General features: G+C 39.8%; 1 protein-coding gene across 3 annotated transcripts in view; it reads left to right on the forward strand.

Annotated features, from left to right (window-relative positions):
* The first annotated feature begins 6631 nt into the window (after window positions 1-6631).
* Window positions 6632-13902, forward strand: part of kcnt2a (potassium channel, subfamily T, member 2a) — a 976808-nt gene continuing 969537 nt past the window's right edge. For all 3 annotated transcript variants that reach the window (XM_072274729.1, XM_072274730.1, XM_072274731.1), the window contains exon 1: window positions 6632-6726. In XM_072274729.1, coding sequence (XP_072130830.1) covers window positions 6632-6726 — 95 coding nt within the window. The remainder of the gene's footprint in view (window positions 6727-13902) is intronic.

The following is a 13902-nucleotide window of genomic DNA, read 5'->3' on the forward strand; positions in this document are numbered from 1 at the left end:
ATGATCCTCTCAGCTGTTCTCACAGTCCTTTGTCTGGACTTCTGATCTGATGCTCAACTGCTCCCATACCAGATAGAGATGCAACTTGTCAGGATGCTGTCAATGGCGCTCCTGTAAAATGCAGTTAAGATGGGGGGGGGGCGTGTGGGACCCTTGCTTGCCTTAATTTTCCTAGGAAGTGGAGGTGCTGCTGTGCCTTCTTGTTCAGGAAGGTGATATTAAGGGACCAGGTGACGTCATCCGTGATGTGAACTCCCAGAAACTCGGTGCACAACTCTCTCTATGGAGGAACCATATATTCACAGAGGGGGATGGTTCACCCACACATTCCTGAAGTCCACAATAATTTCTGTTGTCTTCTCCACACTCAGGCTTAGGTTGTTCTTCTCTCACCAATCCACCACCTGCTCCACTTTCTCTCCATACTCCATCTCGTCATGGTCCTTGATAAGGCCAGCCACTGTTGTATCATCCACAAACTTGATAACACGGTTTGAGCTGGATCCTGTGATACAGTCATGTGCCAGCTGTGTGAACAGCAGCACATTGAGCACGCAGCATTGGGAAGTGCCAGTGCTCAACAGATTGACTGTGGCCTTACTGTTAAGAAGTCCAGTACCCAATTGCAGAAGGAGATGTTGAGACTCATCAAGGACAGCTTCCCCACCACTTTCTGGGGTATGATGGTGTTGAATTGCCGAACTGAAGTCTATGAACAGCAGTCTGGAATATGACACCCCATTTTCCAGGTGGGACAGGACATAGTGAACATTGTCATAGAAAAGCAGCATACAACATGGAAGATCCTCACCACACATGCCATGCTCTTTACTTGCTGCCAGCATCAGGCCAAAGATACAAGTGCCTCAGCACTCATACCACCAGGTGCAAGAACAGTTACTCCCCTCAACCATCAGGCTCTTGAACAAATGAAGATAACTTTCACTCATTCTGTTTCTGTTCCCACAACCAATGATCTCACTTTAAGGACTCTTTATCATGCTTTCATTATTTCTTGCTATTTGTTTATACTTGCATTTGAACAGTTTGGTTTCAGTTACTGTCAGAGAAATGCTGAGTATGCCCACAGGAAAAATAATCTCAGGGTTGTATGTGATGACATGTATGTACTCTGACAATAAATCTTACTTTGAACTTAATTCAAGTATTTGCAGGTAATTCTGCACATACATGGCCTTAATCATTTTCTGTGTAAGTTAGCATATGTGAGGTAGTTTATGTAGAAAAAGCTAATCAAAATTCATACTTTTATCTGTGCAACTTTCTCATTTAAACACAACAGCGTTATATAAGATAGAAAGAAGCAAACATAACATCAGATTTTTGAGAGTACAACTTTATATAATACCTTTTTTGGGAAAGGCTTAAATGTTTTGCTTGCATTTTAATTGGTGCCAAGTAATGTGATAGCTGGACATAATTACCCTGAAGTTGATTTTGTGAAAGAAACCAATCATAATGCATGTGCAATAAAACTCCTTTCATGCTTTTTAATCAGCTAATTTACCACTCAGAGATATAAATAATGAAAGCTTTGTTCATCTGGCTGCAGAGTTTACATAAACCTTATCATTATGGTTCAGCAATAAATTTGGAAGAAAAACACAAATCACGAAGAAAGACATGGAGTTGCAACAGAGAGACTGAATTTTTTTTTTACTGGCTGTGGAACAGGCAATTACCTTACAAGGTAGACAAAAAAACTGATTTTTTCCTTCACACTTTGGAACCAGTAGGTGTAACAAGATTAGTATTTTTCCAAGTTGGGTTTCTGAATCCACTTAATATATTGTGGGCAAGCAGTAGGAACAACTTATTATTCTGATAGGCAACCAACCATTAACTTCCAGTAAAGATAATGGTGCCAAACTTTTAAGAAGATTTGCTGCAGCCTCTTGAAAAATAAAGGGGCAAACAGGATCCCATTGTGCCCTTATATTTGTATGTTATATTGAGCTGGGAGTTGCTCATTTTTGAATAGCAATTATGTAGTAGCATAATCAAATGAGAAAGCTTTTTATTTCTCATCCTGTAATTCCAGAGCATTCAGCAGAACTAAAGTGATGAAGCCCTGACTCTTTCAGCTTCTGATACTTCCATTATGTAAGTTGCCAATCTCATCCGAACAGTATCCAATCCCAATTTTTCTCTCAAGGTGTTTACAAGTATCTATTTGAAATTTTGCTATTTCACGGTAGCAGCAACAAATGGAGACACACATTTGCAGCTAGGACTTTTGGAATATCATTGGTGCCGTTGTGAGTGACAGATCCTCTTTCTGATCAACGGATATCATGTACAGAACAGAGTGGTTCAGGTTGCCTGGCAGGAGATAATGGTGTTCATTACAGCATATAACATTAATTCTTGGATTTGCCTGCAACAATGAAAAATATTAAAAGAATTTGTTGAATGGTTAAAGACAGAATACTTTATCAAAACCTCATTCTAATACAATTTACTGACATAGATGTGAGGACCACTATTCTCACACTCATAAAACAGAATGCCATTTTGAAATGTACGCATTAAATGACTACCTCATACCTTATGTGGTTATTATGAGTACCATGGGATGCCACAGTAGCATAGCGGTGAGTGCAATGCTATTACAGCTTGGGGTATCAGAGCTCAGAGTTGAATTGCGGCGATCTCTGTAAGAACATTTGTACTTTTTTCCCATGAGTGCTTGGGTTTCCTCCGTGGTGCTTCAGTTTCTTACCACAGTCAAAGACTATTGGAAGGTTATTGGTCATTGTAAATTGTCCTGTGATTGGGCTAGGACTAAATAGGTGGCTTACTGGGTGGTGCAGCTCATTGGGCTGGAAGAGCCTGTTCTGCACTGTATCTCTAAATAAAACAAAAATAAATATACACGGACATAGTATCTGCAGATATCCAGCATTCGCAAATTTTCTCTTGTTTATATCCAGACATACTTTGTTATTTCTTCTTGTCACATAACTTGGCCCAATGTTCCCCTGGACAATACTTGATCCATTATTTAGGTTCCCAGTGATAATGCATGGCTCTGAAACAAGCACCATTTTTTTCCCCACCACTTGATGTTTGAAGGCAAAGTAGAATATATTACACAACATTTCACATAGTGAGGAGAAGTTAGATTTGAAGTAACAGCCCCTTCCCCCATTAGTCCACCAGCCTCCATTCTTCAACATAATTTTAGAACATAATGTAATAGAAATGGGACAAAGATTATGAAGGAAATAGGAGATAGGGAACTGAAAGGCTGTACCAGATTGTAGTTTGTGTCTATATTTCTGCGGTCTTTCTTTCTTACCCAGTTCATAAAGTTGTTCAATGGAACTAAAGTAGACAATGAAGGGCAATTCCTTGTCAATCATTGTGCATAAAGCAAAATGTCACTACGTTATCATCAAAGAACTACCATAACCTTTGCTCCCTTTTCATGTGCCAGTAAAAGAATAAATTTTTGAAGAAGCAACATCACCTTCAAGAGATTAATGGAAATCTCTCCCCAAAAACTGCTCGTCCACTGACATTTTCAAGTGTGGCAAAAAAGATCTTCAAAATAAAATATCCATGCGAGCTAAAAAAAAAGATCATTAATGTTCCAGGTATGCAACACAAGCTGGAACATAAACAGCAGGTATTATCCACAGAAAGATGCAGTTGTCTTAGATACTTAATTCAATTTGCAATAGCGTACTGAAAATGATTGCATCTTTAAGATTGTTTGTAGGTTGCTGATAGTCAACAGTTGCACTGAGTGAGCTCTAACTCAGGGGTTCCCAACCTTTTTTACGCCACAGACCAGTACCATTAAGCAGGGTGTCCGTGGACCTGAAGTTGGAAACCTCCGCTCTAGATCAATGCTCTGCATTTTTGCCCCATGCTAACCAACCTGCACTCTTGGAGATTGGAAACTGAATCCACGTTTGTACTTTATATTTCAATAACAATGGTTAAATTTTGCAGCGTGCAGGCAAGCAGTCCATGTAGCCATAACACTTCTTTCTGAACACTCTGTTCCAGTCTCTAAACTATGTCTAATCCAAATGCATTTTTGTGCATTTTTAAATCTTGCTTGATATCACGAAGGAAATTATGTTCACTGAATTGGCTGTCACTATTAACTTCTGAATCATATTGATGCCCGATTCCAAAGCTGTCCTTCTCAGTGACACAAATACTACATGTATAACAAATATTGGAAGGTCATTGCGTGACAGAAAGATACAGTATGGAAAGAATCCCTGCTGCATACCAAGTCTATGCCAATCATTAATCACACACTTATACTAAACCCATCGTGTTCCTTTTTCTCAATATTTTAATACATTCATTCTCCACCCCTTTTTCTTCCAACAAAATATTCCTTACAATTTGTGTTTATTTTATATATAATGCTTCTGCAAAGTCATAGAATCCTGCAGCAAGGATAAAGGCCCGATGGCCCACTGAATCTGCAAAACACCATCAAGCATTCTTTTACACCTCCAAGAGGACCACAACCTTGTCATAGGGTTTGGAGGCTTACGTGTTTCAATGACCCAGAGGGCAATGTAGGCTGCAGTCAGAGCCTTGGGCTTCGATGCTTCGCATGACCACCAATGCCAAAAAGTAGAGGCCAAACTAAGAATGGTCCACTGGCGCACCTGGTTCCAGGGTTCAGCTCAGGGCTAAAAAACTTAACTGGTCAAAAAAAAATTGTGACCGAAACAGCAATGAAGAATCCATTTATACAACTGCAAAATAAATATTTTATTTGCTTCACTTCCAAAAACATCCACCCACACACCACGGGCAACTTATAGTGTCTAATTGAACTAATAACCTGTTTGCCTTTGTAACGTGAGAAGAAATTGAAGCACCTGGAAGAAACATGCAGTCACTATGGGAATATTTATGGTGACATACCAAATATCTTCAAAATCCTTTTAAAGTATAGCTACTGATATGCCCTTTTCATGATTGAATCATTATAATGGTCCTGGGATATATCCTCTGAGATGATGACATCTGGGAACTTGAAACCGACCCCAATGGCTTCAGATAATATCTCCTCCCCATCATAGTACTGTGATCTTTTACTCATCTGCTTCCATTTTAACTACGTAATCCTAGTCAATCAATAACTGCTTTCTGTCCCTCAATGTTTTCCTCATTCTACTGCTTATAATCAATATAATCAAAATCTCTGCCATTGCATTTCATATCAGTTCTGCTTCCTCTGCTTCCTGTGTGCTTGCTATCCTGCATGGATTCCTGGCTTGACAATAACTCAATCTTAAATGTACTGCTCTTTCCATTGCCACCTTTCTTACCTCTGCAACTTTCTCCATTCCAGCAACCCCTTGACATCACTGCACTCGTCCAATTCCTGCCCCGTGTATATCACAGCTGGTCGATATACATTCAGCTGCCACAGTTCTAACCTTTGGACTTTCCCCAAGAATCTGCCCATTTTCTTTATTTGAAGGTACTTTTCAAAGCTTATGTGCTTGACCAAGATTTTTGATTTACTGTACTCCCCAAAATCTCCATAGGTGATTTAGGGCCAAATATTGTTTGCTAAACTACCAATGAAGCTAGTACAGACATTGAAATATGTAATTACATAAAGACCAATTATTGTTAAACATTCATCAACAGCTTACCTTGGCTAAGTTATGCTTAATTACAAGATGAGTGCTTCTGCAGCAACCCATCATCAGCAATGCTAACCAAACCCAAGGCTGCCACCGTCTAAAGTTTCAAGTATTTGTAAATACCTTCAGTTACTTCTCCTGAGCACTTGGACTCATTTATCATAGGCAGCTTCGTTGACGCTGCATCAACCCCCCCCCCCCACCACTTCCTTAAGGGTAATAATGGATGGGCAATAATTGTTTTCCATATACTAAGATTTGTTTTCAAAAATATGATTTTTACTGCTAAGCCTTCCGATATTTTAATGCATATTAAAACTTGCCATACTACACTGTCGTCTTTAGGAAGGTATTTCCCACGCCAGACAACGGAGAGGGAAACCCTCTTGTCGTGAGTGTGTGTGTGTGTGTGTGTGGGAGAGAGAGACGTTGCTTTCGTGCGCCCTGTTGGACGCTGGGTGGCTGCGAGGTGAGGGATAATAAATCACAAGACTCCTTATGAAAGGATGTTCCCTAGGCAATTTGTCTGGGAACGCGCGCGCACGAGGCCAATCAGTAAACAGCCCGAGGGAGGGATTTTCCTTCTCCAGGGAGACAAGCCCCGTGATTCCGGCAGCGGCGGCCACGCGCTCTGTGGGCACAGGTGTGAGCTAGTTCTTCAGCAGCTGGCGGCGGGCGGGCGCGCGCTCCGGGCAGCGTTCCATTCCTGGATCGCTCCGGGGTCGCTGGCTGTTGCCGCGCGCGTTCGGCGCATTCCCATCAGCTTGAAGGGCAGGAGAGAGTAGCAGCACACCCCCGCCTGCATGCGAGGCTCCCACTACCGAGCAAAACGAACCCTTTGCGTGGAGGGCTGTATTTTTCTTGTGTGGTGATAGTCCCATCCTTTGACTTCATTGAGACTGCACACTGGACGGACGAAAAGTACATACGTTTAAAATATATTCATCAAGCACAGGTATACCACACAGCTGGAAAGAATGGTGGACTTGGAAAATGAAGTGCCTCCTCTTCCTCCGAGGTACAGATTTCGCGACTTGCTCCTCGGAGATCAAGGTTGGCAGGCAGATGACAGGTAGGTCTAATTACCGATTTCTCTCTTAATAGGCGTTAAGTGCTGGCTGTCTTAGATGTTGGAGAAGATGTGCAATTTTAATAAAGATGCAACTTGTTACACGCAGTTGAAAGTTTGCTCGGCTGAAATGCTCTTTTAGAACAACATCATGCATGTACAGTTCAGGATGCAAATACCAAGAACACCGATGTACAAAAAAAGCATGTTATGGTTTACTAATATAATTATTACCCCGATGTTTAGAGTGATCCCACCTCACCGCCTGTTTATTTGGTTAGTGGAAGGAGTTACTCGTGTATTAGAAGTGTTCTCTATTAAAGCAGTCGAAAATTATGGAAACCACGAATGCCTGTTCAGTGGTACAATAACACTGGAAATTTTGCGTTCCGAAATTCACAACGCGGCAACTACAAGGATCTGATCCAAATAACACTTGTATCTGCATCAGCGTTTTAATTCCAAAGCCATCAAGCAGCACACAAGGTTTATTTGCTAATAAGGAAAATATTTAACACATTTTTATCTGTCAAGTTTTATTCGAAATGTAAACTGAAAGCTGCATATTTGCCTTATAGCTATGAAAACAAATAATTTGGAGACGTTTTTATAATTGCGTTAACGGTTTCTATTGACTAGAAAATCTCTGACCATGCTACTTCAGTTTCTTAATACTATGCACTAACTCATTTTTAAACCAAACGTTTATTTATTGACATAGCAAAGCCTGGTTATCATTTGCAAAGTTAATGTTATTCTCCTTTGGAGAATTGTTTCAACAGGAGGGGAGAAACCAAATGAAACTCTCGACGTAATCGGGCGTGTTGAGAATTGACGCACCTGATGGCTTGAGTTATATTGATATGTAGTGATTTAAAGATTTATAAGAACGGGAAAGTCCAGTTAATGACCTGCTGATTTGAAGAAAAGAATTCGAGATCAAGCATATTTTTCTGGGTCGTGTCTTTGAAGATTGGGCACAACTGAGCTAGACCAGGCAACCAGCAGTCAGTGCCGACTTTTAACATCATATTAACAATTACAGTTTGTTTTGTTATGAAGATTAATGCCTGTGAGTAGGCTAGAAATTTACAATGGGACAAACGAAGATGCTGTGTTTAACTGCATCCTCCTGCCATCAGTGCTAATGCAAAATATCCATGTGGGAAAGTATCATTTTCATATGATAAGTTAACAGATGTATTGACAGAGGAATGGATGGAAAATGTTGATGTTAAGTGTTTATTAATTGCTTGTAATAGTATTAATGTTATGGGTTTTCAGATCCCAAAATCTTTTGACTGGTGTTAAATCTGACTTTATAACTCTACTTTTTTTTTTGGATGAATGGTGATTTTTTTTTATAAATAGTTGCATTTTTTTAAAGACGTTTGTTAGCCACAGAAGAAGTTGCAAAACTATATGTAACAGTTTAGGGATAGAATACTATTTTATACATAAGGAATGTTCTTGACATGTAAATTCCTCAAGCTCCAATAATTTGTGAGCATAATAATATGTTGCTTGCTTTTCAAAGTTACTTGATTCTTCAAAATGTATGCACATTTGCAGGTTAAATGCAGTTGTTCCATTAATACAACTTGTAATACGTGATCTCGCAACACACAAACTTCTTGCTGATCATGGAAGTGACATCATTGTACAAAATAAAATAATTTTATGCAGTATACTATTAAATGCTATGATAGAGATTATCAAAGGGCATAATGATCCAAAATTCAGTCTTGGCACACTTGAACTCTACAGTAAGTTTGCTGTTTTGATTTCTGATCATGATAGGTACTTTGAAAGATCTGGTCAAGCTCTTTTGTGCACATTATACATACGCATCTGAAAGAGGCAGAGCAGGTTGGAGTGTTGACAACCATCATGGAAGAGTGATATGACAACTGATCTGGCAAATTATTTCACATGGTTGTAGCATACAGTATGGACCATGAATAATAGGAAGAAATTCTGCACTTGTGTAAAGGGATTGACAATAATTTATTGCAAGCTCCTTACTAGAAGTGAGGTCAGTAGGATTGGGTATGTAGCACTTTGGAGCTGCAAGAAGTTTGTAGACTTTAGGTCATTATCGATTGCAGTCAGGACATTGGCGGATTTGCTGCAGAGCCAGAAACAAGAGAGGGCCAAAGGCTAGGCTAACTTCCCAGAGGTGACAGAGAAAAAGAGATTTGGCAGAAGAACACATCATCCATATATGGCGCCTATAAAAAGTATTCATCCCCCTTGGAAGTTTTCATGTTTTATTGTTTCATAACATTGAATCACAGTGGATTTAATTTGACCTTTTTGAGACTGATCAACAGAAATGAATCATTCATGTCAAAGTGAAAACAAATCTCTACAAAGTGATCTAAATTAATTACAAATATGCAATCAATTATTTTGTTTTATAAGTATTCACCCCCTTTAAGTCACAATTTAGTAGATACACCTTTAGCAGCAATTACAACCTTGGGTCTGTGTGGATAGGTCTCGATGTCAGCGTTGCACATCTGGACATTGCAACTTTTCCCAATTCTTCTTTACAAAACTGCTCAAGCTCTGTCAGATTGCATAGGGATCATGAATGAACAGCCCCTTTTCAAGTCCAGTCACAAATTCTCAATTACATTGAGGTCTGGACTCTGACTTGGCTATTTCTGGACATTAACTTTGTTGTTTTTAAGCCACTTCTGTGCAGCTTTAGTTTTATGCTTGGGATCATTGCCTTGTTGGAAAACAAATCTTCTCCAAAGTCACAGTTCTCTTGCAGACTGCATCAGGTTATCCTCCAGGATTTCCCTGTATTTTGCTGCATTCATTTTACTCTCTACCTTCACAAGCCTTCCAGGACCTACTGCAGTGAAGCATCCCCACAACATAATTTAGCCCCACCATGCTTCACGGTAGGGATGATGAAGTTGTATTTTTTGATGATGTGTGGTGCTTGGTTTAGTCTGATAGCCAAAAAGCTCAATTTTGGTTTCATCGGATCATTGAATCTTCTTCCAGCTGACTTCAGAGTCTCCACATGCCTTCTAGCAAACTCTACTCAAGATTTCATGTGAGTTTATTTCAACAGTGGCTTTCTCTTTGCCACTGTCCCATAAAGCTGTGACTGGTGAAGCACCCATGCAACAGTTATTGTATGTGCAGGCTCTCCCATCTCGCTACCAAAGCTTATAAAATCTCCTGGTGGCCTCCCTAGCTAGTCCCCTTCTTGCACAGTCACTCAGTTTTTGAGGACAGGCTGATGTAGGCAGGTTTACAGCTGTTCCATATTCTTTCCATTTCTTGATAATTGACTTAACTGTAAATCAAGGTATACTCAGTGACTTGGACATCTTCTTGTATCCATCTCCTCACCTGTGCTTGTTAAAAATCTTTTTGTGGAGTTGCTTGGAGTGTTCTTTTGTCTTCATAGTGTAGTTTTTGCCAGGATACTGATGCACCAGCAGTTGGACGTTCCAGATACAGGTGTATTTTTACTACAGTCAATTGAAATACCTTGACTGCACACAGGTCTCCAAAAACAGATCTTCATTTAACTAATTATGTGACTTCTAAAAACCAATTGGCTGTACCACTGATGATTTGGTGTATCATATTAAAGAGGGTGAATATTTATGCAATCAATTATTTTGTGTTTTATATTTGTAATTAACTTAGATCACTTTGTAGAGATCTGTTTTCATGTTGATCAGTCTCAAAAAAAGCCAAATTAAATCTGCTGTGATTCAATGTTGTAAAACAATAAAACATGAAAACTTCCAAGGGGGTGGATTACTTTTTATATGTACTGTATAATCACTATTTGCCCAAAAAGCAATGCACAATATTCAGAGGCAGAAAATGTCTGGTACTTTCTGCAAGTGGAGATTGCCATAAGCTAACACTATGGGGATAAAATGCATTGCTACCGTTGATCTTGGCCTGCAGTACAGTTAAGGTGACAGCTGACATCTGTTGCAATGTTGTTTGCAACATGCTATTACATTCAAAGAAGTTCAACTCCTTCTTGGATACGGAGCATAAGTCAGCACAAGCACATCGATCTGTTGAATCCGAGGTTCACTCTAGGTTCTTGGATTGGCAGCTTGGATATAATACCTTGAACATATCCTTTCCAAGGTTGCCCCACTCAGGCTTGCTCAGCATGCTATAGTGAGGGTCTCTTACTTTATCTTCACTGTGATGTGCTATGCTGTATTACTGTAATGAAGGTATACTCCATTCTCATTGCACATTAGCAGGATTATCTAGGATAGGGTGGTTTTCTCTATCTCAGAGTCAGGTTTATTACCTCCGGCATGTGTCATGAAACTTGTTCAATGAAGTACATAATATAGAAGAAGAAGAAGAAAAAATAATAATAAATAAATAAGTAAATCAATTACAGTATAAGTGTATGGAATAGGTTAAAAATCGTGCAAATACAGAAATAATATATATTAAAAAAAGTGAGGTACTGTTTGAGGTAATATATATTAAAAAAAGTGAGGTAATGTTTGGACGATTTAATACTGCCTTTCTTAGACACCACTCCTTGAAGATGTCCTGGGTACATGGTAGGCTAGTCCGGAAGATGGAGCTGACTAAATTTACAACCCTCTGCAGCTTCTTTCGGTCCTGTGCAGCAGCCCCCTCATACCAGACAATGATGCAGCCTGTCAGAACACTCTCCATGGTACAACTATAGAAGTTTTTGACTGTATTTGTTGTCATACCAAATCTCTTCAAACTCCTAATGAAGTATAGATGCGATCTTGCCTTCTTTATAACTGCATCGATATGTTGGGATCAGGTTAGGTCCTCAGAGATCTTGACACCCAGGAACTTGAAGCTGCTCACTCTCTCTACTTCTGATCCCTCAATGAGGATTGGTGTGTGTTCCTTCGTCTTGCCCTTCCTGAAGTCCACAACCAGCTCTTTTATCTTACTGACGTTGAGTGTAAGGTGTTGCTGCGACACCACTTCACTAGTTAGTATATCCAAAAAGCAGTTAAAAATGTTAAAAAGCAGTTTGTCAACTGATGTTCAAATGAAGACCCAGTTTTATTTAATGAAGGCTCTATGGGGAGGGTGAGTTCATGGCCAAATGCAATAAATCTTTGCTATCATTCAAACAGGATGATAAATAGCAAATTAAAAGTTTACCTATTGAAAATGTGCAATGTAATGCTGCAAGTGTTCAGCAGATCAGCGTGTCTTTGAAAGGAGAAAGAGTTGATGTTGTGGGCTGAAGACCCTTCATCAGAACTGAAAAATCGAGAAAACAAGTTTTATTTTCTCAGAACAGCTGGGGGAAGAATGAATCAGATAATGGGATCATATTTAACAAGGCCTAGGTTGCCCCGGTGATGTACTGTTTGTTAATCAACAACTGGTTGATAGATTAATTTGGTTCTCCAGTACCTAACAAAGTGGCTACTGAGTGTATTCTGCAATTATTTGCCTAAGCTACTCGAATTAACACCTTCCAAATCTCCCTCTGCATGGAGGACAACGACATAATGCGTAGCAACTCCACCACTTGCATATTCCCTTCAAGTCGAAGACAATAGAAAAATATCTCCCTGATACTTCATTGCAATCTGGACCTATATCCTAGAACTTTTTGTGCAACAGTGCCTTCACCAGGAAAACAGCTGTGACATAAAATATGGCTCATGACTATCTTTTAAGGACAATTAAGGTGGGTAAGACATACTGCCCTTGCCAGGAACACGCACATTGTAAAAAAAAATAGAATAAATAATAATAAGAAAATAGCAGCTGAATTGAGTTAGGTTCAGGACACAGCACTTGAAGAATTCTTACAGCGATGTTTCAGGGTGTGAATTATTAACCTCCAGTGGACCAAACTGCCATTTAAAAAAAAATCTGCTATTCATTCCAGTTGGTAGAGAGTTTTCCTTTGATATTTCAGTTTCATGAAGGCTCCTTGACATCACACACTGTGAAAAGCTGCTGTGATGATAGATGACATTCATTGTCACCTCACCTTTTGAATTCAACTTCTTGATCCAAGCATTGGCAAAAGCTGTAATGAGGTGTGAAGTTGAAGTTCTTTTTTAGCAGAAGTCAGAGTGAACCTAGTGAGTAAAAACTGTTTTATGGTTTTGGCTACAACCTGATCAACGCTCCCTCTTTTTTTTAACATCATGTAAAAGAAAATTCCAACTGTGCAGCAACAAAAGCTATGTGTGGGGCAGCATTTCAGTTACTGTGCGGCTGCGCACCTGGGCATCTTAGAGGAAACCATGAACCCAATCTATCATGGTTCAGGGCAGCCGCAGGTGACAATTGGGTTTATTCTGCTTTTTCCGAAAACTTGGCCAACTTTCTGATTTCCTCAGTAGGTCATTTATAGCAGGTAGCTGTTGTCGAAAAGCTTGGCTAAAGGTGTTGCCAGATCCAGTGAGCGCATTTTCAGTCTTGATCTGGAATGATGTTGGAACCCACTGTGAATGCCATGACTGGCTCAGGCAACTGCTCATTGAAAATGTATAGAGGTAATCAAATTGAAGGCGGGCATCATTTCAAGGAGGGAGATGGAGCCTGTTAAATCTTGAGGATGATTGCAAATGTTTTATCTGTGTTAGTTTCACTAAGATGTTGAGTGTGCCATAACTGAGAGTTAAGATATGTCATGGAGCCACCTCTATCTCTTATTGGTTGGTTAATTCTCTGCCATCACTCATGAGCGGATGTGGGAGAAATAGAGAATTCTGATCCAGCATTGATCTGTCTTTACCATCATGCTTCTGATACTTAAAATGCATGTGGTTGTCTTTTTCAGTTCTGTCTGGTGTGGTAGCTCCCATCTAGGTATGTCTGTATTTGCTTCAGGCATGGATTTGACACACTGGGCTTGCTTCCCTGGCTTGATTGAAACCAAGACAGTGGGTTGAAGGGTATGCTATGCCACGCCACAGGGCTGCAAATTCTGTGGGAAGACAGTTTTTGCCACTGTTGCTGGCCTCAGCATATTAGCACAGTTGTAGAGCTGCCACATTGTAATACTTATAAAATGAATATTCCATATATAATTATAAAAGGCATATTTCACTTGTACCTCCATCATCTGGTAAGATGGCGGTGCATTGGGATGCAGTGGCCTGTCAGGGGCCAAACAAAGGAGGTTTTGTCCTTTTTATAAATTGCAGG

Source organism: Mobula birostris, chromosome 12 (genome assembly GCF_030028105.1).
Source record: "Mobula birostris isolate sMobBir1 chromosome 12, sMobBir1.hap1, whole genome shotgun sequence".
Classification (NCBI taxonomy): Eukaryota; Metazoa; Chordata; class Chondrichthyes; order Myliobatiformes; family Myliobatidae; genus Mobula; species Mobula birostris.